The sequence below is a fragment of the Bombina bombina genome, chromosome 7, assembly GCF_027579735.1.
Source record: "Bombina bombina isolate aBomBom1 chromosome 7, aBomBom1.pri, whole genome shotgun sequence".
NCBI lineage: Eukaryota > Metazoa > Chordata > Amphibia > Anura > Bombinatoridae > Bombina > Bombina bombina.
This window is the reverse complement of record NC_069505.1, coordinates 22519651-22547445: the sequence shown is the minus strand read 5'-3', so window position 1 is coordinate 22547445 and position 27795 is coordinate 22519651. Positions and strand designations below refer to the sequence as shown.

Here is a 27795-nt window from a genome sequence, read left to right as displayed (position 1 = left end):
GATTGCACTGCTCATATATCACTCACTGGGTTGTCAGAGGGCATAGCTGCCTCCTTAAGAATGTTGGGTAACAGATCATTGGCAATATCAAACAGATCCTTGTAGATTTCTTCATCCTCACGGCAGTAATTGTACCTATAGAAAGTGCATGAGAGAATAACAAGACCCAAAAAGTTTAGTGAACTACCAAGAAAAATATTCTAGGTGAAAATACTGAAATATTCAGAATTAGCAAAATATAAATAAAATAAAGCAGAAAACTCAAAGCGAAAAATAATTTAGCATAAAATTAGTAAGAGATCCAAAGTGATGAAACCTATTATGAAGGCAGACAGAGAATGTAGCATTGAAGGGAGGAAGAGTTGTGGAGAGCGAAAAACAAAATTTATGCTTACCTGATAAATTTATTTCTCTTGTGGTGTATCCAGTCCACGGGTTCATCCATTACTTGTGGGATATTCTCCTTCCCAACAGGAAGCTGCAAGAGGACACCCACAGCAGAGCTGTCTATATAGCTCCTCCCCTAACTGCCACCCCCAGTCATTCGACCGAAGACAAGCAAGAAAAAAGGAGAAACTATAGGGTGCAGTGGTGACTGTAGTTAAAAATAAAAAATACCTGCCTAAAAATGACAGGGCGGGCCGTGGACTGGATACACCACAAGAGAAATAAATTTATCAGGTAAGCATAAATTTTGTTTTCTCTTGTAAAGGTGTATCCAGTCCACGGGTTCATCGATTACTTGTGGGATACCAATACCAAAGCTTTAGGACACGGATGAAGGGAGGGACAAGGCAGGCCCTTAAACGGAAGGCACCACTGCCTGTAAGACCTTTCTCCCAAAAATAGCCTCCGAAGAAGCAAAAGTATCGAATTTGTAGAATTTAGAAAAGGTATGAAGCGAAGACCAAGTCACTGCCTTACAAATCTGTTCAACAGAGGCCTCATTTTTAAAAGCCCATGTGGAAGCTACCGCTCTAGTGGAATGAGCTGTAATTCTTTCAGGAGGCTGCTGGCCAGCAGTCTCATAAGCTAAGCGTATTATACTTCTTAGCCAAAAAGATAGAGAAGTTGCCGAAGCCTTTTGGCCTCTCCTCTGTCCAGAGTAGACAACAAACAAAGCAGATGTTTGACGAAAATCCTTTGTAGCTTGTAAATAAAACTTTAAAGCACGAACCACATCAAGATTGTGTAAAAGACGTTCCTTCTTTGAGGAAGGATTAGGACATAATGAAGGAACAAAAATCTCCTGATTGATGTTCTTATTAGATACTACCTTAGGAAGAAACCCAGGTTTGGTACGCAAAACTACCGTATCTGCATGGAAAATCAGATAAGGGGAATCACACTGTAAAGCAGATAACTCTGAAACTCTTCAAGCCGAGGAGATAGCTACTAGAAACAGAACTTTCCAAGATAAAAGTTTAATATCTATGGAATGCAGAGGTTCAAACGGAACCCCTTGAAGAACCTTAAGAACTAAATTTAAACTCCATGGCGGAGCAACAGGTTTAAACACAGGCTTAATTTTAACTAAAGCCTGACAAAACGCCTGAACGTCTGGAACCTCAGCCAGACGTTTGTGCAAAAGAATAGACAGAGCAGAGATCTGTCCCTTTAAGGAACTAGCAGACAATCCTTTCTCCAATCCCTCCTGGAGAAAAGATAATATTCTAGGAATCCTGACTTTTACTCCATGAGTAACCCTTGGATTCACACCAATGAAGATATTTACACCATATCTTATGATAGATTTTCCTGGTGACAGGCTTTCGAGCCTGAATTAAGGTATCAATGACCGACTCGGAAAAACCACACTTTGATAGAATCAAGCGTTCAATCTCCAAGCAGTCAGACGCAGAGAAATTAGATTTGGATGTTTGAAAGGACCTTGAAGTAGAAGGTCCTGTCTCAGCAGCAGAGTCCATGGTGGAAAGGATGACATGTCCACCAGATCTGCATACCAAGTCCTGTGTGGCCACGCAGGAGCTATCAAAATCACCGAAGCTCTCTCCTGCTTGATCTTGGCAATCAGACGAGGGAGCAGAGGAAACGGTGGAAACACATAAGCCAGGCTGAAGGACCAGGGTGCTGCTAGAGCATCTATCAGCGCTGCCTTGGGATCCCTGGACCTGGACCCGTAACAAGGAAGCTTGGCGTTCTGACGAGACGCCATGAGATCCACTGAATCAACTGGGCAAATACCTCCGGATGGAGTTCCCACTCCCCCGGATGAAAAGTCTGCCGACTTAAAAAATCCGCCTCCCAGTTCTCTACTCCTGGGATATGGATAGCTGAGAGATGGCAAGAGTGAACCTCTGCCCATAGAATTATCTTTGAAACCTCCAACATTGCCAGGGGGCTCTTTGTACCCCCCTGATGGTTGATATAGGCTACAGTCGTGATGTTGTCCGACTGAAATCTGATGAACCTGACCGCAGCTAGCTGAGGCCAAGCCTGAAGAGCATTGAATATCGCTCTTAGTTCCAGAATGTTTATCGGAAGGAGGGCTTCCTCCTGAGTCCACGAACCCTGAGCCTTCAGGGAGTTCCAGACTGCGCCCCAGCCCAGAAGGCTGGCATCTGTCGTCACTATAGTCCATTCTGGACCCTAGAACCTTCGTAAAGATTCTTGGTGCCGTGGCTAACCCGAAGTGAAGAGCCACAAACTGGTAATGCCTGTCTAGGAAGGCAAACCTGAGAAACCGATGATGATGATCTCTGTGTATCGGAATGTGGAGATAAGCATCCTTTAAGTCCACGGTAGTCATATATTGACCCTCCTGGATCAAAGGTAGGATGGTTCAAATAGTCTCCATCTTGAAGGATGGGACCCTGAGAAATTTGTTTAGGATCTTGAGATCCAAGATTGGTCTGAAAGTTCCCTCTTTTTTGGGAACTATAAACAGATTTGAATAGAATCCTTGCCCCTGTTCCTTCCTTGGAACTGGGTGGATCACTCCCATGACCAGAAGGTCTTGAACACAATGTAAGAATGCCTCTCTCTTTATCTGGTTTGCAGATAATTGTGAGAGATGGAATCTCCCTTTTGGAGACGAGGCTTTGAAATCCAGAAGATATCCCTGGGAAACAATCTCCAGAGCCCAGGGATCCTGGACGTCTCTTGCCCAAGCCTGGGCGAAGAGAGAAAGTCTGCCCCCACTAGATCCGCTTCCGGATCGGGGGCTACTCCTTCATGCTGTCTTAGAGGCAGCAGCAGGTTTTTTGGCCTGCTTTCCCTTGCTCCAAGCCTGGTTAAGTCTCCAGACTAGCTTGGACTGGGCAGAATTTCCTTCTTGTTTTGTAGTAGAGGAAGTTGAAGCTGCACCACTCTTGAAGTTCCGAAAGGAACGAAAATTTGTCTGGTCCTTAAATTGTTGGACCTATCCTGGGGAAGGGCGTGTCCTTTCCCTCCAGTAATATCAGAAATGATCTCCTTCAGTCCAGGTCCGAATAGGGTCTGCCCCTTGAAGGGAATGTTGAGAAGCTTAGACTTTGAAGTAACGTCAGCTGACCAGGATTTAAGCCATAGCGCCCTACGCGCCTGAATGGCAAAACCTGAATTCTTAGCCGTTAGCTTAGTAAAATGAAAAACGGCGTCAGAAATAAATTGAATTGGCTAACTTAAGAGCTTTAAGCCTGTCTAGGATATCATCCAACGGGGTCTCCACCTGAAGAGCCTCTTCAAGAGACTCGAACCAGAAAGCCGCTGCAGCAGTGACTGGGGCAATGCATGCAAGAGGCTGGAGAATAAAACCTTGTTGAATAAAGATTTTCTTAAGGAAACCCTCTAATTTTTTATCCATTGGATCTAGGAAAGCACAACTGTCCTCGACGGGGATAGTTGTACGCTTAGCTAGGGTAGATACTGCTCCCTCCACCTTAGGGACCGTTTGCCACAAATCCAGTGTAGCGGCATCTATGGGAAACATCCTTTTAAATGCAGGAGGGGGAGAGAACGGTACACCTGGTCTATCCCATTCCTTCGTAATAATTTATGAAAACCTCTTAGGGATTGGAAAAACATCAGTGTAAACAGGTACTGCAAAGTATTTGTCCATTTTACACAATTTCTCTGGGACTACAATGGTGTCACAGTCGTCCAGAGTTGCTAAAACCTCCTTGAGCAACAAGCGGAGGTGTTCAAGCTTAAATTTAAATGCTGTCATTTCAGAGTCAGACTGGAGTAATGCCTTCCCTGAATCAGAAATGTCACCCACAGATAGAAGCTCTCCTGCTTTGGCTTCTGTACATTGTGAGGGTATATCAGACATAGCTACTAAAGCGTCAGAAAGCTCTGTATTTGTTCTAGCCCCAGAGCTGTCTCGCTTTCCTTGTAACCCTGGCAGTTTGGACAATACCTCTGTGAGGGTATGATTCATAACTGCCGCCATGTCTTGTTAGGTAAACGCATTGGACGCGCCAGATGTACTTGGCGTCACTTGCGCGGGAGATATAGGTTCTGACACATTGGGAGAGCTAGGTGGTTTAACTTCCCTTTTGTCAGTCTGAGAAACCTCTGGTGATAAATCCTTAAAACCCATAATATGGTCTTTATAACTTATAGAAAGGTCAGTGCATTTGGCACACATTCTAAGAGGGGGTTCCACAATGGCTTCTAAACATAATGAAGGAGTTTCCTCTATGTCAGACATGTTTAACAGACTAGTAATGAGACCAGCAAGCTTGGAAAACACTTTAATAAATGTGAAAAAGCAATTAAATAAAAACGGTACTGTGCCTTTAAGAGAAAAAAACTACCTCATAAACTGCAAAACAGTGATAAAAAGTAGTAAACTCTACGAAATTTTTACAGTGTGTATAAGAGACTAAAGCAGCATTGCACCCACTTGCAAATGGATGATTAACCCCTTAGGCCCCAAAACGGATTAGAAAAACGGAAAAAACGTTAAAAAAAACAGTCAAACACACTGCCACAGCACGATTTTTTGCAGGAAAAACGCCCTCAATAGTAGTCCTAGATGCCAGAGGACTCCTTTAGGGAAGCTGTATGTCTCAGTCTGAAGATTAACTGCGCATAAAGTGCGTGAAAATAGGCCCCTCCCACCATGCACTGAAAGTCAGGGGGCCTTTTTTAGGAGTGATCTAACAAGCCATGTGGAAATCTAGGCCCCAAAATAAAGATTTATCACCCTCAGAGAAAAAACGTTTTTACTCTAAAACATGCAAACGTTTTAACACTAAGTAATATGAGCATTAACATGAATATTACCCTTTTTTGCAAGCATGATCCCAGTTGCTGTTAAATCACTGTATCAGGCTTACCTCAAATATACCAGGCACTGTCAGCATTTTCTAGACCTTATCATCTCTCTAGAAAAAAAATATACTGAACATACCTCAAAGCAGGTAATCTGCAGACCGTCCCCCCAACTGAAGTTTTCTTTCCATACTCTTCAGTTATGTGTGAGAACAGCAATGGACCTTAGTTACAAACCGCTAAGATCATCAAACCTCCAGGCAGAATTCTTCTTCCAATTTCTGCCTGAGAGTAAAAACGTTACAACGCCGGTACCGTTTAAAAATAACAAACTTTTGATTGAAGGTAAAAAACTACACTAATTCACCACATATCTCTTGATACTTCCTTTCTTGTCAAGAGCTGCAAGAGAATGACTGGGGTGGCAGTTAGGGGAGGAGCTATATAGACAGCTCTGCTGTGGGTGTCCTCTTGCAGCTTCCTGTTGGGAAGGAGAATATCCCACAAGTAATGGATGAACTCGTGGACTGGATACACCTTTACAAGAGAAAAAAGATTTTTAAAGAAGAGATTGTGAGCGAGACAGAGAAAAAGATAAAAGGACAAAGGGAGATTGTCAGATATAGGGAGAACAAGAAGAAAGAGAAGAGACAGAGAGCAGCCTTACTCCTGGATAACCGCAGCAGTCTCTGCCCAGGCTTTTAAAGCGTCTGGCACATTCTTATAGCGGCAATGATAAGCAGCCAGATATACGTGAGGATACAAGTGCTGGTTCTCATAGTGTGTTCGGGAGGAGGACACAGCCTAGAAGATGTTGAGAAAGACACAGAGGAGAGTTAAAAGGTCATGAAACCCAAAGAAATGTATTTCATGATGCAGATAGAACATACAATTTTAAATAACCTTTCAATTTATCAAAACAAATCTTGGTATCATTCCTTGAAGAAGCAACAATGCACTACTGCGAGCTAGCTAAACACATTGAATGAGCCAATCACAAGAGGCATATATGTGCAGCCACCAATCAAAGGCTAGCTTACAGTACTGTATTGCTGCTCCTGAGTCTACCTAGATATGCTATTCAGCACAGTAAGATACCAAAAGAAAAAAGCAAATTAGATCAAAGAAGTAAAGTTGTTTCACAATGAATGTTCTATCTGAATCATGAAAGCGTAATTGTTTACTTTACTGTGCCTTTAAGCTTATAATCCAGAAAGAAAAGAGCAAATAAAAGAGAAAGAAAAACAGGACATGAAACGGGGGTGGGGTGGGGGGGGGGCACTTACCTTGTAATACAGCTCCAGTGGTTTTGGTCGTCCAGGGGTTGGATCTAGATCTTCCAGGTCAGCCAGATTACCTAAAGCCATTGGGTACCTAAGTGTGAAAATGTGCTGATCAGAAGGGGTTTTCTACTTAAAGGGACACTGAACACAAATTTTTTATTTTGTGATTCAGATAGAGCAGCAATTTTAAGCAACTTTCTAATTTACTCCTATTATCAATTTTTCTTCATTTTCTTGCTATTTTTATTTGAAAAAGCAGGAATGGAAGCTTACATTTTTGGTTCAGAACACTGGATAGCGCTTGCTGATTGGTGAATACTATTTAGCCACCAATCAGCAAGTGCAAACTAGGTGCTGAACCAAAGATAGACCGGCTCATAAGCTTACATTCCTGCTTTTTGAAATAAAGATACCAAGAGAACGAAGAGAAATTGATAGTAGGAGTAAATGAAAAAGTTGCATAAAATTGCTGCTCTATCTGAATCATGAAAGAAAAAATGTGGGTTCAGTATTCATTTAAAGGGGCACTTTATTCTAACATAATTACATGGAATTGTTTGTTTTTTCAAGATAAATCTGAGCTAAAAACTATGTAAAAATCAGATAAAACGAATACAGCTGTATGAGTTACATTCTTTGTTCTAATACTCATTGGCTAACAGGCACTTCCTGTTAATGCTCATTGGATGACTGGTGCTGCTTGCTAATGCCCATTGGTTGATGGGTACTTCCTGTAAAGGGCGACTGGTTGATGGGTATAGTACTTATAAGCTAATGAAGTACACAATTAATATTAGTTGGTGGTCTTTCAAATGGAAGACAGAATATCTCTGAATATATTTTTGCTTTAAAGGGACATAAAACCCAATTTTCATTCATACAATATGATATTTTAACCCTTTGAGTGCTAAGCACTTTCCGAACAGGGTGCTAAAGCTTTTTTAAGGTTTTTTTTTTATTTTTGAAATATTTTCTTCTTTTTTTTACTTTTTCCCCCCAGATCCCCAAGACTTACACTTTTGGAAAGGTTAGGCAATTACCTTTCCAACGGTGGGTCTTGGGGGTCTGTAGCTGCTTAGATGCCTGAGATACAGGCTTCTAAGCAGCATGCCCCCTTTTCCAATACTTAACTGTCATTTTGTTAATAAAGTTGCCACCACGCAAAACAGGAAGCCCCGGCGATGCCTGTCACTATACAGGCACGATCGCCGAGGTAGGAGCGGGTGGGAGCCCCCAGATCTCCCTCAAGGTGGGAGAGTGCTAGCGACGGCTCTGAGCCGTCGTTAGCACCAGAGCGGGAAACTCTGCGACGGCTCAGAGCCATCATTAGCACTCAAAGGGTTCTATGATCTAATTTGCTTCATGCTCTTGGTATCCTTTGTAGGAAAGCTTATCTAGGTAGGCTCAGAAGCAGCAATGCATTACTGCGAACTAGCTGCTGATTGTTGGCTGCACATAAGTGTCTCTTCTTATTGGTTCACCTAATGTGTTCAGCTAGCTCCCAGTAGTGCAATGCTGCTCCTTCAACAAAGGATACTAAGAGAGTGAGGCAAACCAGATAGTAAACTAGAGAGTTGTGTAAAACTGTATGTTCTATCTAAACCACAAAATAAAAAAAAAGGAAATTTATGCTTACCTGATAAATTTATTTCTTTTTCGATACGATGAGTCCACGGATTTCATCCTTACTTGTGGGATTACGCCTCCTGGTCAGCAGGAGGAGGCAAAGAGCACCACAGCAGAGCTGTATATATAGCTCCTCCCTTCCCTCCCACTCCAGTCATTCAACCGAAGTTAGGAAGAGAAAGGAATAGCCAAGGTGCAGAGGTGTCTGAAGTTTAACAAAAAATATAATAACCTGTCTCAGAGAACAGGGCGGGCCGTGGACTCATCGTATCGAAAAATAAATAAATTTATCAGATAAGCATAAATTTCCTTTTCTTTTTCAAGATACGATGAGTCCATGGATTGTATCCTTACTTGTAAGATACAATACCAAAGCTATAGTACACGGATGAAACGGGAGGGACAAGACAGGGAACGTAAACAGAAGGCACCACTGCTTGAAGAACCTTTCTCCCAAAAAAACAACCTCCACCAAGGCAAAGGTATCGAATTTATAAAATCCTTAGTAGCTTGTAAGTAGAACTTCAAGCACGGACTAAATCTGAATAATGAAGAAGACATTCCTTCTGAGAAGAAGGATTAGAACACAAAGATGGAACAACAACATCCTAATAAATGTTCTTTCTGAAACAACCTGAGATGAAAACCAGGAGTAGTACATAACACTACCTTATCCGCATGAAAAATAAGGAAGGAGAATTAAATAAAAATGTCGAAAACTCAGATACTCATTGAGTAAACGAAATAGTAACAGGAATTAAAACTGTCCAAGATAATAACTCAATATCTATGGAATACATAGATTCAATGGAACCTCTGGAAGAACCTTAAGATCTAAATTCAAACTCCATGGAGGAGCAAGTGGTATAAACACAGGCCTGACCCTAATCAGAGCCTGACAAAAAGATGGAACATCTGAGACATGTGCCAGACACATGTGTAACAAACCAGACAAAACAGAGATCCAACCCTTCAGGGAACTCACTGAAGAAACCCCTTCTCCAATCCTTGTTGGAGAGAAGATAAAAATCCTGGGAATTCTAACTCAACACCATGAGTAACCTTCGGATTCACACCAATAAAATAATTTACACCCTAATTTAAGGTAAATCCTCCTGGATACAGACTTACATGCCTGAAATAAGGTATCTATGACCGAATCAGAGAATCCCCGCTTGCATAGGATCAAGCGTCCAATCTCCAATCAATCAGCTTCAGAGAAACTAGAATTGGATGGGAGAAAACAAATCCAGAATAAAAAGTCCTTCCCCAACAGAAGAATCCATGTTGCAGAGATGACATGTCCACCGGATCAACAAAGCCAATCCTGTGAGGCCACGCAGAAGCGAGGAGGATCACTGATGCCCCTTCCTATATGGCTTGAACAACCACCCGGAAAGCAGCACAAATTGGGAAGATAGACATTCTAGGCTGAAGGACCAAAGAACATCCAAGGCAGCTATCAGCTTGGACTGGGGCCATAGACCTGGACCCGTAACCCAGAAGCCCGGCATTCTGACACAATGCCATGAGATCCAAATCCAGCTGATCCCATATGAAAATCAGGTTGGAAAATACTCCCGGATGGAGCTCCCATTCTCCCGGAAGAAAGATCTGTCTACTCAGAAAATCCGTTTCCCAAGGGTCCACCCCTGGAACATGGACCGCTGACAGATAGCAATAATGAGGTGCTGCCCACTGGATAAGCTTGGCCACCTCAGCCCTGGTTAAGGAACACCTTGTTCCATCCTGGCGTGGACATATAGTGTCCGTCTTAAGAAAGAGGAAACTGGGCTGAAGCCAACTGAGACCAGACCAGAAGAGCCTTGATCTCACTCTGAGTACCAGGAAGGCTATAAAAAGAATAGACTCCGCCAGAGTCCACACACTGCTAAATCAAGTTCCCTGGAATAGATGACCCAGAGACTAACCGAGGAAACAAATCCGCAGAGTCTCATTTCCCTGAGTATGCTTAACTGCAGAGACCTGAAGTGGAAGCAACACACGGAACTGTAAGGTACACAAGATACTGCTCAGTTGATCAAACTTAAAAGGATGAAAGACAGTAGACCACACCGGAGATCGAATCTGCAACCCATGGGTTGTCACAACATTCAGCCACAGCCGTAGCACGCTGAGCTACCTGACCGGCTATTGTGGCTTGCTGACACCATCCGAATCCACTGAAGGCCGAGAGGAGGATTGAAGAACTAGGCGAAAAAAGATAGAAATTAATTTCCTGACCTAAGTCAGAAAATCCTACATAGATATGGAACCAGCCACAATTCCTAAGAAAAAACTACCAATAAGCTTGGGCCTAAGGAACACTTGTCCAAAGCCACCTTCCTCTCCTGGGATCACGGGAAGTATAACACCATGTCCGAGTTAATCCTGCTTGCTGCAAGGATGACGCTGGGAATAGGACATCAGCCAGATAGAGCGCCATTGCAATGTCTCATAACTGAAGCATCGCCATAGAGATCCCAGAGTCTCCGTAAGAACTCGGAACTATGGCAAGATAGTCAAACCCAAAAACTTGAGCCGAATCTCGTGAACGGCACATGAAGGCACCTGATCTTAAATCCACCGTAACAATAAAATGACCCACTAGGATTAAAGGAGAAATGGCACAATAAAAGTACCCCTCCTGAAGGACAGTACCCTTCTCACAAAATGGTTCGAGGATTCCCGTTTAACGAGAGCCAGAACCTGGACCAGTATTAAAACTGGAACCATCACTCCCAGGTTCAAGAGATCTCCTGCACAGAGCAAGGACGACTCACCTTTTGTCTGATCTTCAGACAAGATTGAAAGCAGAAACAGCCTCTGAGAGAAAAACATTTGAGCTTAAACCTAACTTAAGTGAAAAACGGAGAGTCAGTCCCCACAAGATCCAATTCCGGACCGGGACAATGTCTCCATGCTGTCTTCGATTCAACAGCAGGCTATGGTTCAATTTTTCTTTTATATCAAGCCAGGTCTCTTACAAAGTTAGCTCCTGGCAAGGACTTTTAAAACATATAACCGTAGAACAAGGCTCCAACCATAAGGTCCCAAAAAACTGGAACAGAGCCCAATGCCCCCAGTTTAAAAACTGGAAGGGAAAAATTGAAATAAAGGAATCAGCCATATGAAAACCTATATCCAGTCCTGGATGTTATCCATACAAGCTACTGATGGAACAGCCTCAGACAGTGCAACAAACCAAAATGCTGTCACACTAGTGACGGTAATAAAGCACACAGAACGTTGCCTTTGAAAACCCTGGTGCGTGTCCCATTACTTAAATATATATAAAATTTTATTTTATATCGGACTACCCTCTAAGGGTATAGAAGTTCTTGTAGTGAAGTCGAAACTACACCTTTAAGGAGTGTCGTCCAGTCTCTTCAGCTGAGTCGGCAATGAAAAACAGTCTTGAAAATATAGGGAATGCCTATAGTACCCCTCTGTCTGAAACTGAGAGTCTCAGAAACATGGAGGAACCCTATGGAATAGCAATTCCTCTAGCAATGCGTTTACCTTGTGTAAAAGTATAGAATGCATCATAACCCCGAGTGGAATGTGAAGGAAACGCAGTGCACTGCATGTGAGCCATAAAATTTCGATTGGAAACTATAAGAGAAATTTGTGGCCATGTGTTAACAGACTCCCAAACAGCAATCGCCGAAGAGGGAGTAGGTTCAAAAGGAAAAAATAAATTTGACAATCAACTATTCTTGAGTGTGTTTGCTGCATCCTCAGCCATAAAGGATGAACTAACAAATAGCTGAAATTCTTTTAACAGAACGCACATAGAACAAGACGTTACTGTCTCTTTAAATCTAAAGTAACTCAGTCTTGTGAGATTTAGTACCATCCTACGTCACAAAGGATGATTTAAAAAACAAAACAGTCTCAATTCCGTTAATAAAATTTACACAGAAAAAATATTACTGTTTCTTTAAATTTTAAAAGAATGCTTGATTTCTGTCGTTCAGAAACAATTCAATAACATATTAACATTGCTGTAACAAGACATCGCTATGTACATCAAAAGCAAAATCTTTGCTAGGAACTGCAGAGCACTGCCTGAGGGTCAAAAATTAGTTTGGACCCCATGTAGAATATTGTGGCATGGATTGACCGGTGACACCATACTCCGAACAGCCACTGCTGTAGATTGAGAAATCACTACTGTCTCTTTAAAATGGAAAAATAATAACATTATTCCTTTATATTAGCTGCAGAAATAGAAAATGTAGCAGCTGTAGCTAGGATCGAACACAGAACCCTTGGGATGGGGGCAGAGTAATTGGCACTGGGCTACAGGACCCCCATATATTGGATAACTAAATTCGCAAGATATCAATACCCTTCAGTAGAAACTGTAAATACACCTTCCTGAGCAGTGTGTTCCCTATGTTTACCGGAACCCCACCGCAACTGAGAGAACATAGGCTATAGTCCAAGAATGCCTATAACCTATGAAAAAATATCACTTTGTATCTAACATATAAAGGGGGAAACAGACACCTAAAGCGCACAGAGCCTCTCTACTTTATTATTTGCACACAACAAAGAAAGCATCTGGCGTCCATTGAAGGGATAGATCAAAGGCGCGCAAACCATGGCGCGTATCTTAGCCCCGCCCATCGCGGGCTTTTCAATGAAGTCTCCCTGGCCGCTACGTTATGGCAAATGGAGCCATCGGAGAACCGCATGGCACTTTAGAAACCGAATCAGCTTCTCGACTACAGTGAACCCCTTCTCCCGTAATGCCAAAGAAGTCATTGTGACTCTAAGTCTCACATTGAAATAAAACGGGGAAGTAAATCTCCCAGTCGGCTGCCCTCGTGGTGCAATAAGCCAAAGGGAACGAGACATGCACAACACACGCATGTACAATAAAATAATATAAGTTGTTGGGGGTCTGTAGCAACATGTTAAGGCAATAAAAAACCTCCCTGACAGCAGTTTATAAAAAAATAAGCCCTATGGGAGTGAGGACATGAAACCCTATGTATTTCTCTGTCGGCTGTCAGTTTTCTAGGAACAGAAGCCATTGTAGAGTAATAACGCCCTGCAAATACAAAGTTGAAGCAGTGACTATTTCTCACAACATCCCGTAACTGAACACGGATAACCCTCCTGGGCTGCAAACATATAGTAATTTAAGCCCTTGAAGGCAGTACTGAAGGGAGTAGATATGGTTTCTGAGACTGCAGGAAAACTGCCCAATAACGTAACCTCCCCTGATCACATAGGGATAAACTTATGTAATGTCTCCAAGTAATAAGGGAAGTCTATAAAATCTAATTCCCCACTTATCAGATAGGTAAGCATACAGTCTATTCTGAGTTAATTTTATGTCCCAGAATAATAAGGACTGCACTTACCTCTATGCTGAGAGACAGCATGACCAGTCTCACAGGATCAAGAGGTCTTCTACCTCCTGCAGTTTTGTGGACACAGAAAGGGCCTTAGTTAATATCTGCTAAAACCATCAATCCAGAAGGGCAGCACTAGTATGGGAGGCGCAGTGAGGGTAAAACCCCACCAGTTCCCATTGCTTTAAAGCCACCTGTAGCTCTACTCTAGAGGCTGACAAGGAATACAGCTACACCCTGTAGTAAAATAGCACACTTTGGCACCATTTTAAAAATAATAAACTCTTGATTGAGGAATCTAAACTAACAACTCACTTTACCTCTTCCTATCACTAATACAGGCAAAGAGAATGACTGGAGTGGGAGGGAAGGGAGGAGCTATATATACAGCTCTGCTGTAGTGCTCTTTGCCTCCTCCTGCTGACCAGGAGGCGTAATCCCACAAGTAAGGATGAAATCCGTGGACTCTTGAAAAAGAAAATATGTTTTATGTCCCTTTAACAGGATGCACATTTTTTTAGATAGGGAATGTAAATTGCTTCACACTATTTTTTTCTGGGTATTCAAATAGGTAATTTCTATCACAATCATCTAAGTTCTACAGTCCTGAGATCTTCAAAAGCCATTTTGATATGTTTCAAGCTGCACATTACTATTTGCATTTCACATACTCATTTCCAATATTAAAGGGATATGATAGGGCAATAAAAATGTTCTAATTTGGTAGAATGTCTCTATCCCTTACGCCCTGATATTCAAAGATTCTCCAGCTTGGAGATAAATTGTAGTTCAGACTTCACAAAGGTTGAACTCACTAAATTTTCAAAAGAAAAAGGGCGGAGCTCTCCAGCATGACGAGATCTCTCTCATTTCTGTATATGAAGAAGGAGAGACAAGCCCAGTGCAATATAGCACTGCATAATATGAGAGTTTTGTTACTTAAACTTTATGCTTTGTATTTTATATTATTTTACACTTCAGATCGGGTCCTTTCAGTATTATTGCATTTAAGCTTTGCACTCTCATTTGTATTTTAATATATTTACATTTTGATCTAGCAGTGATTATGCTTTGAAAGTTTCTGTGTTACTTTAATAAGTTAGGATCATACTTTGTATATTTTTGTGTAGCTTTTACAAATCACAAAGCACTTTGAATTTGCTGCATTACTAACTAAAACTGAGACTTTCAGAAAGTGGGAGGGACAGGGCAGTTCCCTGGGCTGAACAGAGGCGTTCCCAGTGTCTGTCTGAAGCTCTTGTGAAATTTTCTAAGCATTTTAAACAAGCTGGTCTCACTGATTTGTCTCACCAGCTGTACGCAGGTGAAGTTTGCTCAAAATTCACAATACACTTATTTTAACAGAAAAGTCATATATACTAAAATATAAACAAAAGCAAGTTAAAGGGACAGTATACACTCATTTTCATATAACTGCATGTCATAGACACTACTATAAAGAATAAGATGCACAGATACTGATATAAAAATACAGTATAAAACTGTTTAAACCCTTACTTAGAAGCTCCCAGTTTAGCTCTGTTAAAAAGGTAGCTGGAAAGCCCATTGCAAGTGGGAAATAAGACCTTCCCCCCTTCCCCTTCTTTTGCATATGAAAAGAGCCTTTACACAAACAGGAGCAAGCTGGAGAAGGTAGCTGACGGTATTCTCATAAAACTTTGGGGCTTGGTTAGGAGTCTGAAAATCAAAGCAATGTTATTTAAAAATAAGCAAAACTATAAAAAAAAATTTAAAATAAAAACAACTTTATGGACTATGTAAATAGATCATCTACAAAACATTTATGCAAAGAAAAAATGAGTGTATAATGTCCCTTTAAATTGTAGTGAAAATTTTCAGTTTCATTTGGAATTGATGCAAACTGAGCCTTTATATCAGCCCCAGGGGTTCTCCAGTTACCTTCTCTCACCCATGTGAAATTTTTGTATCCAAGAGAAATTCATTACTTTCTATGGAAGACATCTCTCAACTCTCTGGGATTTCAGGGTTCCTCCCCTTTTCTTAGAAAATTCAGTGAGTTCTGCCCCTGTGAATGTTTGATTATCTGGCCCATAGAAAGTAAGTTGGGATACTGAAGCGGACAGTTTTTCTGTTTTATTTTAAATAAAAGACATGCAAAGTGCAATCTAATTTATAAATAAATACATAAATATACAAAGTATGAGCATAATTTGTTAAAGGTACACAGAAACTGTGAAAGCATAATTAGAATTTTTAAAATCACAATACTAAATGCACTGCTGTATACAAAATAAAATACAAAATAGAAAGTGCAAAGTTTAAATGTAAAAGAATTTTACCTGAAGTGGAAATTGATATATAAAATAAAAAGCACAAAGTGCAAATGCAGCAGAACTGTCATGTCATGCAGAGCTACATTACACTGGGCTTGTCTCGCCTTCATATACGTAAATGCAGGGAACACCCCTTGGAGAAGCAAAATCTGCCTTTTGAATATTTCACTAGGGATCTCGCAGTGCTGGAGGATCATTTTAGAATATCTCACCTGAGCAGAGAGGTTTTGAATATCAGGGCTTAAGGGTTAAATCCATAGCTAACGTTGCTTTGAGCACCTGCGAGGAGCACAAAACTTAATTTCAAGCAATACTAATTCCCTTGCTATGTTTGTTGTAAAGATTTTTATGGGCTTTACCAAATCAAACCTATTCAATAACATTTGAAAACACTGTGATCATTCATGTATCTAAAGCTTTTCAAATCTACTCATGAGAGCCTAAGACAGAAATAGCCCTTACTTGTCCAGGTAACCGCCATCAAACAGCAACCACAGCAGCCTCTAGAGAGAGACAGAGAGAGGCTGACATTACACTGATGTAGACACAAGATCTTCATGATAACTAAAACCTTTAAATGTATTCTCTGTGTCTATCACAGATAGATGCCATGAAGAAAGAAAAAGAAAGAAAATGGTCTTAAAAAACTATATACAGAAAAATGTAATAATGTGCCGAATGTAGCAACATTACATATATATTATTACACTGCTTTTGTTTTCTTAAAAGGCATGAAAGCATTTTCTAGGATAAAGTACAGGGGTCAACACTACCTCAGAGGTACTTCTGACTAAGTTGGGAGGAGCCCCACAAAATGTGTTAGGCCGCGCCTACGTTGTATGACGATTGTACCTCTCGACACAGACTGAGCGTTCAAGCTGGTTCAAGTACGCTTTTTTTGGCAGTAGAGATTTGCTGTTTTTAACAGATTTGCAGTAACTGAAGCGGACAGTATCTATTTTCTGGAAACTTTTGCAATAACACAACACATTGAAACATTTTACCAAAAAACAGTTACATACTGACACAACAGAACATTCAGGTCAGACAAGTGATCCCTACTTGATCAATGTAAACAGTGTTTTCTGTGTGTGCCTTATTCACAGCTTGTTTGAGGTTGAAAAGCGTGAGTGTTTTTTTATCAGCTTTATTATTAACCCTTTCATGCCGGGGTTAACATGTCTACATCGGAACAACTGTTCCGATGTAAACAATTTGAAATCTCGCGATCGTGCATGTGATCACGAGATTTCAATGATGGGATCGCAGCAGGGGGGGGCGTCCCTATGATGCTAGGCATGCCCCCCAGACCGCGATCCCATCAGGAAAGTGGCAGTGGCTTCAGGAAAGCCAAGCTGTTTGGACGTTGTATTCCGTCCATCGGCACTAAAGCCCAGCAAAATTCAGACGGAATATAACGTCGTTAAACGGTTAAAGAACTTGTAATTTGAAGTACACTTAGATCTGTTTCTCGCGCTCCTGTCTCTTTCCTAAAGGTATAATCAGGCAGTTTTTAAAAAGCCTCCATATTAGGGAGTTGCATAAAGCAGTATACTGAGCCTGTATAATACATTAGAAAGTTACATTGTACGTCAGTGTGTTACCTGTTGTAGTTGTAGTAACTCCAGACTGTCAGTGTGAGCATCTATAGATGGGTTAATAGCACACACCATAAAAGCCACCTCCATGTGTCGATCACAGCGCAAATATCGTCCATTTAAGTACAGCCAGCTCTGGCGACAGAAGAAACAGAGCGTCAGAGTGAGGGGTAAATATTCATAGTATCACAAAGAAGACAAAGAGGCATAAAAACTTATTGCAATTGATTTTCATTTTTCTATTTTGCCCCCAAATTCCTGTAAAGGAACTCAAGGAATGATGGGTTTTCCCACTGTAAGAACTGGAAGTGCACAGCAGACTTTTAAGTTAAAGGGACCTTTTTTTCATTATTCAGATAAACAATTTTAAAAAGTTTCCAATTTACTTCTATTATCAAATTTGCTTTGTTCTGATGTTATTCTTTGTGGAAGACAGAAAATAGTGCTGCCATCTAGTGCTCTTGCTAATGTATAACATTATTATAAAACTGCTGCCATCTAGTGCTCTTGCTAATGTATAACATTGTTGCAAAACTGCTGCCATCTAGTGCTCTTGCTAATGTATAACATTATTATAAATCTGCTGCCATCTAGTGCTCTTGCTAATGTATAACATTGTTATAAAACTGCTGCCATCAAGTGCTCTAGCTAATGTATAACATTATTATAAATCTGCTGCCATCTAGTGCTCTAGCTAATGTATAACATTATTATAAATCTGCTGCCATCTAGTGTTCTTGCTAATGTATAACATTGTTATAAAACTGCTGCCATCTAGTGCTCTTGCTAATGTATAACATTATTATAAAACTGCTGCCATCTAGTGCTCTTGCTAATGTATAACATTATTATAAAACTGCTGCCATCTAGTGTTCCTGCTAATGTATAACATTGTTATAAAACTGCTGCCATCTGGTGCTCTTGCTAATGTATAACAGTATTATAAAACTGCTGCCATCTGGTGCTCTTGCTAATGTATAACATTATTATAAAACTGCTGCCATCTTGTGTTCTTGCTAATGTATAACATTGTTATAAAACTGCTGCCATCTAGTGCTCTTGCTAATGTATAACATTATTATAAAACTGCTGCCATCTAGTGCTCTTGCTAATGTATAACATTATTATAAAACTGCTGCCATCTAGTGCTCCTGCTAATGTATAATATTATTATAAAACTGCTGCCATCTAGTGCTCTTGCTAATGTATAACATTATTATAAAACTACTGCCATCTAGTGCTCTTGTTAATGTATAACATTGTTATAAAACTGCTGCCATCTAGTGCGCTTGCTAATGTATAACATTGTTATAAAACTGCTGCCATCTAGTGCCCTTGCTAATGTATAACATTATTATAAAACTGCTGCCATCTAGTGCCCTTGCTAATGTATAACATTGTTATAAAACTGCTGCCATCTAGTGCTCTTGTTAATGTATAACATTGTTATAAAACTGCTGCCATCTAGTGCTCTTGCTAATGTATAACATTGTTATAAAACTGCTGCCATCTAGTGCGCTTGCTAATGTATAACATTGTTATAAAACTGCTGCCATCTAGTGCGCTTGCTAATTTATAACATTGTTATAAAACTGCTGCCATCTAGTGCTCTTGCTAACATATAACATTATTATAAAACTGCTGCCATCTAGTGCTCTTGCTAATGTATAACATTGTTATATAACTGCTGCCATCTAGTGCTCTTACTAATGTATAACATTGTTATAAAACTGCTGCCATCTAGTGCTCTTGCTAACGTATAACATTATTATAAAACTGCTGCCATCTAGTGCTCTCGCTAATGTATAACATTATTATAAAACTGCTGCCATCTAGTGCTCTAGCTAATGTATAACATTATTATAAAACTGCTGCCATCTAGTGCTCTTGTTAATGTATAACATTGTTATAAAAGTGCTGCCATCTAGTGCTCTTGTTAATGTATAAGATTATTATAAAAGTGCTGCCATCTAGCGCTCTTGCTAATGTATAACATTATTATAAAACTGCTGCCACCTAGTGCTCTTGCTAATGTATAACATTGTTATAAAACTGCTGCCACCTAGTGCTCTTGCTAATGTATAACATTGTTATAAAACTGCTGCCATCTAGTGCTCTTGCTAATGTATAACATTGTTATAAAACTGCTGCCATCTAGTGCTCTTGCTAATGTATAACATTGTCGCAAAACTGCTGCCATATAGTCCTGCTGACACCTGCACACTCCTGACCTTACCTCCCTGCTTTTCAACAAAAGATAACAAGAAAACAAAGAAAATTTGGTAATAGAATTAAATTGGAAAGTTGTTTAGAATAACATAATCTGTCTGAATCATGAAAGAAAACTTTTGGTATTCATGTCCCTTTAAGTGTAAAATTAAAATTACCTTCTCAGTGACGCCAGTGCTCACAGACTGCCCCCTTCGATCCTCATTGCCTTTTCCATGCCAGGTCACCTCAGCAGTCTGCTCACCATCCTTTCCAAACACCACCCATGCATGATCCTCTGAGAGAGCCAAGTGTACATCGGAGAGGCCAAGGACCTGGCAGGCGGCTACCACCGCAAACGCCACCCCCGGTGAGTCCAACTTGGTGCCTGTAATGCGGCACTTAATTACTGATATATACTGTGCATATATAAACATTATTGTGTGTACAGACCTTATGAAATGCAGCACTTAATTACTGATATATACTGTGCATATATAAACATTATTGTGTGTACAGACCTTATGAAATGCAGCACTTAATTACTGATATATACTGTGCATATATAAACATTTATTGTGTGTGTAGACCTTATGTAATGCGGCACCTAATTACTGATATATACTGTGCATATATAAACATTTATTGTGTGTGCAGACCTTATGTAATGCAGCACTTAATTACTGATATATACTGTGCATAAATAAACATTTATTGTGTGTGCAGACCTTATGTAATGCAGCACTTAATTACTGATATATACTGTGCATATATAAACATTTATTGTGTGTGCAGACCTTTTGTAATGTGCACTTAATTACTGATATATACTGTGCATATATAAACATTATTGTGTGTGCAGACCTTATGTAATGCAGCACTTAATTACTGATATATACTGTGCATATATAAACATTATTGTGTGTACAGACCTTATGAAATGCAGCACTTAATTACTGATATATACTGTGCATATATAAACATTATTGTGTGTACAGACCTTATGAAATGCAGCACTTAATTACTGATATACACTGTGCATATATACACATTTATTGTGTGTGCAGACCTTTTGTAATGTAGCACTTAATTACTGATATACACTGTGCATATATACACATTTATTGTGTGTGCAGACCTTTTGTAATGTAGCACTTAATTACTGATGTATACTGTGCATATATAAACATTTATTGTATGTGCAGACCTTATGTAATGCAGTACTTACTGATATATACTGTGCATATATAAACATTTATTGTGTGTGCAGACCTTTTGTGATGCAGCACTTAATTACTGATATACACTGTGCATATAAAAACATTATTGTGTGTACAGACCTCTTGTAATGTGGCACTTAATTACCAATATGTACTGTGCATGTATTTTTTATTTTTTTGGGCTATAATGGCCCTTTAAGACTATCAACACTATACTACTGTGTGTTTAACCCGCCGCTAAGGGGTTAAACACACAGTAGAAATACTGCTGGTCCCAAGCAAAAAATTCCACTGATCTAATCAGCAATGCTAATTGCACAACTCAGACCCCTTTGCTGGGATTAAACACACATTAGTGTAGTATCGATAGTCTTGAAATGACATGCTATAACAAATTAGAGCATGTAACAAATTAGAGCACGTAACGAATTAGAGCGGATAACAAATTAGAGCATGTAATTTTTTTACAATAATAGCCCTTTAAAGGGACAGTCTAGTCAAAATTAAACTTTCATTATTCAGATAGGACATGTAATTTTAATCAACTTTTCAATTTACTTTTATCATCAAATTTGCTTTTTTCCTCTTAGTATTCTTAGTTGAAACTAAACCTAGATAGGCTCATATGCTAATTTCTAAACCCTTGAGGGCTGCCTCTTATCACAGGCTTTTTAAATTTCTTTTCAACACAAAGAGACTGAAAGTATACATGGGCCATATAGATAACGCTGTGTACAGGCACAGGTAGCTATTTAAGATTTAGCCCAACACAATGTGCTAACTGCAAAACAATAGATAATAAACAATCACAGTCATGTGATCAGGGGGCTGGAAGAAGGTTCTTAGATACAAGGTAATCACAGAGGCAAAAAGTGTATTAATATAACAGTGTTGGTTGTGCAAAATTGGGGAATGGGTAATAAAGGGATTATCTATCTTTTAAAACAATAACAATTCTATGGTAGACTGTCCCTTTAACTTTGGATATTAAAATGTTTTTTATAGCCATAGTATATATCCCTTTAAGATCACATATCCCTTCAATTACATGCATCACTCCAAATAAATATAGAATTCCCTACCCACAAACGCCATCCTTTACCTGTCACAAAGCTGAATAAAGACTGTATATGGGCACGATCTTTAAAGTAGGATCTGCTCAGTCCATTCCAAATGACGTCAGATACCCTACGGATTAAATCTCGACCTGATACTCCATTTTCTCGAGGGTAACAAGATAAATCCACTGCCCCTCGTGTCTGAGCTGTGAAACGAGCGTGCAGGGCTTGTGCCACAGACAGTTCCATTATAGGGAAGTATGGGACTCCTTGTGGGGCTGTATCTACGGACGTGTTCTCTTTTATTGATGAAGTCTTTGTCCTCTCGCTGGAAGTGCTTTCTTCATTTACAACTTCTTTATCCTTCTTCACCTCTGTATTATCTTTCCCTGCCTTTCCACCCTCCTTTGTTGGGTTTGTTGCAGCAACTTCCCCAGGACTGGAGTCTCTTTCTTTCTTTCCATGCCCTCCAGTGCTCCCCTTTCTTGTTCCCCTTTTTCCCTGCTCTGCTTTAGGGCCATCTTGGGGTTTATGCTTTATGGCTTCTCCACTTCCCACCTTATTTCCTTCTCCAGATATCTTTGCTAATAAATCTGGGCCCCCATCTAACTTGCCAGTCACGTTAGTTGGCACAACACGGTTGACTGCCAGAAAGTGTTCAACATATCCAACAGTGAGAGACAGCAAGGCCAAATCTGGTTCAGGGCGAGACAGCTCCCAGCGAAAGAGATTGAGCAGGGACTCCAAAGAATGTAAAGGGAAAAAGGCTTTCTGGGCAGGAAGGAGGCCCATCTCAGGGGCACCCAGGGAAGCTTACATATACAGAATAAAAAAGGGAAGAGAGCAAAAAAAAAAAAAAAAAAAAAGGAGAGCAAAAGTTAAAAATGTTATACATTGATATCAATGCATCTCAATGTCCAAAAGTTGGTGTCCAAAGTCTAGTGTAGTGCCCAAAATAAATTCCTAGTAGAAAATCTTAATAAAAAATGGATGTGATGGCATCAATGGTGGTGAAAAATGTGTACACAAAAACAGGCAATATGAGAAAAAAGGCTCTCAGAAAGACAAAAAAAATAAAAAAGATAAATAATCAAACTTGTATTCCTGGTGATGTGAATCTGTGTAGTGTCTTCAGTGTCCCAGAAGTCTGTGAAAGTCTTATTAAATTCTCCTGTGTAAAGTAAAACACAATAGTGCAGATTGCTTCTAAAAATCAATAAATATTGGAAATAGGCTTACCAGTTTAAAGTAAACGCGTTTTGGTCTCTTTATAGAGGCCTTTTTTCAAGACTGAGAAAGGCCTGTTTTTGTGCACATTTTTCACCACCATTAATGCCATCACCTCCATTTTTTTATTAAGATTTTCCACTAGAAATCTATTTTGGGCACTACACTAGACTTTGGACACTTTATTATTTCTTATGAGCAAGCCTATGAAGAACGTACAAGTTTAGAACTATTAGAGCTGACCAACAGTTTTTCCAGATTTGATTTTATGTTTACACAAGTTTGATATTGTATGCTTTTTATGTGCATGGATCCATGTTTCTTATCTTGTTGTATTGACTGCTATTATTTTAATTGTTGTAATAAACATATTGTATTTTAACTTAGCAAACTTTTCACAAATATCTAACTAAGTAATTTGGAGTTACTCCTTGGAGCTTTTCGGTACCTTAGCCTTCCCTTGTTAGGCACTCTGAACACCATTATTTATTCTCTGTATTCACATTGGTAAGCTATGTACCATCCGTTCGGAGCTATATGTATTATTCCCTTGGCGCTAGGTCTCCCGTACAACCCTTTATTTGTTCCAATGGTAAATCCTTGCGTTTTACAAACTATTAGATTATGCAATTAATTTGTGCTTTGGATAGCTGGAAATTATAAAATATTAGAAAATATTACACTGTCCCACCCAGGCTACTTCATAATGCCACCCAGCTGGCAAAATGTTATGTCCATGTAGTTGCACCTATAATGGTGGCTTTTAAACAAGTTTTCCCTGTCATGCAGAGAGACAGATATAAATGTGTATTATATATACAGTTGTATGCAAAAGTTTAGGCACCCCTGACAATTTCCATGATTTTCATTTATAAATAATTGGGTGTTTGGATCAGCAATTTCATTTTGATCTATCAAATAACTGAAGGACACAGTAATATTTCAGTAGTGAAATGAGGTTTATTGGATTAACAGAAAATATGCAATATGCATCAAAACGAAATTAGACAGGTGCATACATTTGGGCTCCCTTGTCATTTTGTTGATTTGAATACCTGTAACTACCTAGCACTGATTAATTGGAACACACAATTGGTTTGGTGAACCCATTAAGCCTTGAACTTCATAGACAGGTGCATCCAATCATGAGAAAGGGTATTTAAGGTGGCCAGTTGCAAGTTGTTATTCTCTTTGACTCTCCTCTGAAGAGTGGCAATGTGGGGGCCTCAAAACAACTCTCAAATTACCTGAAAAAAAAGATTGTTCAACATTATGGTTTAGGGGAAGGCTACAAAAAGCTATCACAGAGATTTAAGCTGTCAGTGTCCACTGTGAGGAACATAGTGAGGAAATGGAAAACCACAGGCACAGTTCTTGTTAAGGCCAGAACTAAAATATCGGAGATGCAAAGGATGGTGAGAACGGTCAAAAACAGCCCACAGACCACCTCCAAAGACCTACAACATCATCTTGCTGCAGATGGTGTCACTGTGCATTGTTCAACAATTCAGCGTATGGGAGAGTGATGCGGAAGAAGCCTTTTCTGCACACACGCCACAAACAGAGTCGCTTGAGGTATGCAAACGCACATTTGGACAAGCCAGCTTCATTTTGGAAGAAGGTGCTGTGGACTGATGAAACAAAGGTTGAGTTATTTGGTCATAACAAGGGGCGTTATGCATGGTGGCAAAAGAACACAGCGTTCTAAGACAAACACTTGCTATCCACAGTAAAATATTGTGGATGTTTCATCATGATGTGGGGCTGTGTGGCCAGTGCTGGTACTGGGAATCTTGTTAAAGTTGAGGGTTGCATGGATTCCACTTAATATCAGCAGATACTTGAGAATAATGTTGAGGAATCAGTCACAAAGTTGAAGTTACGCCAGAGCTGGATATTTCAACAAGACAACGACCCAAAACACTGCTCAAAATCTATTCTGGCATTTATGCAGAGGAACAAGTACAATGTCCTGGAATGGCAATCCCAGTCCCAGACCTGAATATCATTGAAAATCTGTGGGGTGATTTGAAGCGGGCTGTTCATGCTCGGCAACCATCAAACCTAACTGAACTGGGAGATGTTTTTCGAGGAGGAATGGTCCAAAATACCTTTATCCAGAATCCAGACACTCATTACAGGCTATAGGAAGCGTCTAAAGGCTGTTATTTCTGCTAAAGGAGGCTCTACTAAATATTATTGCGATACTTCTGTTGGGGTGCCCAAATTTATGCACCTGATAAATAGGAATCCCACAGCGCTACCCCAGTGGCAACTAGGCTGTACCAGTAAACAGTTTTCCCCAAAAACTGTAGAAATTATAACAATAAAGGAAGGAGGTATGGTCAGCGCTTAAAAAAGCTTAAAGATCACCGCAACCACAGTAAAAGTCAAATATGTTTAATTAAATAGATAATTTTAACAAGTAGGTAATAAAACGCCATATACTGGTATCTATGTAAAATAAATCTAAGTGACCGGTCACATAATACTAAATAATGGTATTCTTCAAATCACTATATAGTGGTTATCTAAAAACGATACACAATGTAAAATACAAAGTAGCTACAAACAGTTCATGTCACAAACTGACTAAAAGTACATATAATAGCTACTGCTGATCATCATAAAAACAAGTAGCAACACATGTAACAATAATGTAGTCCGTAACATACACTATGTTAAAATCAAACTAAGAAACGGTGAGTATATCCCTTACGACAGTTCTGACAATATTGGGCAGTCAGAACTCCCACTTTGCGGGTATAAGGGAAACGTTAGCTCAAGAAGTCATATAATAACTTTCCAATATGCGACAGTCTCGATTTGTGAAGTCTTCTTGTCACGTGTGTTGTCTTAGTCACATGTACATGATCTTGAAAAAGCCTTCCAAAAGGCGTAACGCGTTGATCTAAGGGCACTGTCTGACCACCAGTAGGCCTAAAGAGTAAGAGCCTATACTCTGCGCAGAGTTAAATCATCTTTAAACCCCCACGGATTTACTATTATTGTTATCGAAAAAGCTGAGTTCCAGGAGCTACGATTGGCTGGAATGTACACGTGACTAAGACAACACATTTGACAGGAAGACTTCACAGACCGGCAATACCGTATCCCGCAATAGCAGTGGAAACCGCACACGGCAATAGAGGTGTGTTAGAATAAGACCACCGAAGAAGGCGGGTAAGATACAGAGGTATATCTAAGGATAACAACAAGTGTCTTAACACTCAAATCGAGACTGTTGCATATTGGAAAGCTATTATATAACTTCTTGAGCTAATGTTTCCCTTATACCCGCAAAGTGGGAGTTCTTACTGCCCAATATTGTCAGAACTGTCGTAAGGGATATACTCACCATTTCTTAGTTTGATTTTAACATAGTGTATATTACGGACTACATTATTGTTACATGTGTTGCTACTTGTTTTTATGATGATCAGCAGTAGCTATAATATGCACTTTTAGTCAGTTCGTGACATGAACAGTTTGTAGCTACTATAGGCTAGATTTAGAGTTCTGCAGCCAAAGGGGTGCGTTAGCTACGTGTGCTTTTTTTCCCCCCGCACCTTTTAAATACCGCTGGTATTTAGAGTTCACAGAAGGGCTGCGTTAGGCTCCAAAAAGGGAGCGTAGAGCATAATTTACCGCCACTTCAACTCTCAATACCAGCGTTGCTTACGGTAGCGGCTAGCTGGAAAAACGTGCTCGTGCACGATATCCCCATAGGAAACAATGGGGCCGTTTGAGCTGAAAAAAAACCTAACACCTGCAAAAAAGCAGCGTTCAGCTCCTAACGCAGCCCCATTGTTTCCTATGGGGAAACACTTCCTAAGTCTGCACCTAACACCCTAACATGCACCCCGAGTCTAAACACCCCTAACCTTACACTTATTAACCCCTAATCTGCCGCCCCCGCTATCGCTAACCCCTGCATATTATTAACCCCTAATCTGCCGCTCCGTACACCGCCGCAACCTACGTTATCCCTATGTACCCCTAATCTGCTGCTCCTAACACCGCCAACCCCTATATATTTATTAACCCCTAATCTGCCCCCCAACATCGCCGCTACCTTACCTACACTTATTAACCCCTAATCTGCCGACCGGACCTCACCGCTACTCTAATAAATGTATTAACCCCTAAAGCTAAATAACCCCCCCTAAGTTAAATCTAATTTTTATCTAACAGAATAAAATAAATCTTATTAAATAAATTATTCCTATTTAAAGCTAAATACTTACCTGTAAAATAAAACCTAATATAGCTACAATATAAATAATAATTATATTGTAGCTATTTTAGGATTAATATTTATTTTACAGGCAACTTTGTATTTATTTTAACCAGGTACAATAGCTATTAAATAGTTATTAACTATTTAATAGCTACCTAGTTAAAAACAGAATTTATGTTTACCTGATAAATTTCTTTCTCCTACGGTGTATCCGGTCCACGGCTTCATCCTTTACTTGTGGGATATTCTCAATCCCTACAGGAAGTGGCAAAGAGAGCACACAGCAGAGCTGTCCATATAGCTCCCCTCAGGCTCCGCCCCCCCAGTCATTCGACCGACGGTTAGGAGAAAAAGGAGAACCATAGGGTGCAGTGGTGACTGTAGTTTACAAAAAATAAATTTAAACCTGACCAAAATGCCAGGGCGGGCCG

The 27795-nt window shown here is 39.9% G+C and overlaps 1 protein-coding gene across 1 annotated transcript in view; it reads right to left on the bottom strand.

Annotated features, from left to right (window-relative positions):
• The window catches only part of MEN1 (menin 1), a 41222-nt gene that overhangs the window by 2135 nt on the left and 11292 nt on the right, over nucleotides 1-27795 (bottom strand). The window contains exons 2-8 of the mRNA XM_053719983.1: nucleotides 21942-22709; nucleotides 19799-20007; nucleotides 17418-17546; nucleotides 16276-16316; nucleotides 6507-6594; nucleotides 5888-6024; nucleotides 27-135 (exon numbers count right to left, since the gene is read on the bottom strand). Coding sequence (XP_053575958.1) covers nucleotides 27-135; nucleotides 5888-6024; nucleotides 6507-6594; nucleotides 16276-16316; nucleotides 17418-17546; nucleotides 19799-20007; nucleotides 21942-22689 — 1461 coding nt within the window. The 5' untranslated portion in view covers nucleotides 22690-22709. The remainder of the gene's footprint in view (nucleotides 1-26; nucleotides 136-5887; nucleotides 6025-6506; nucleotides 6595-16275; nucleotides 16317-17417; nucleotides 17547-19798; nucleotides 20008-21941; nucleotides 22710-27795) is intronic.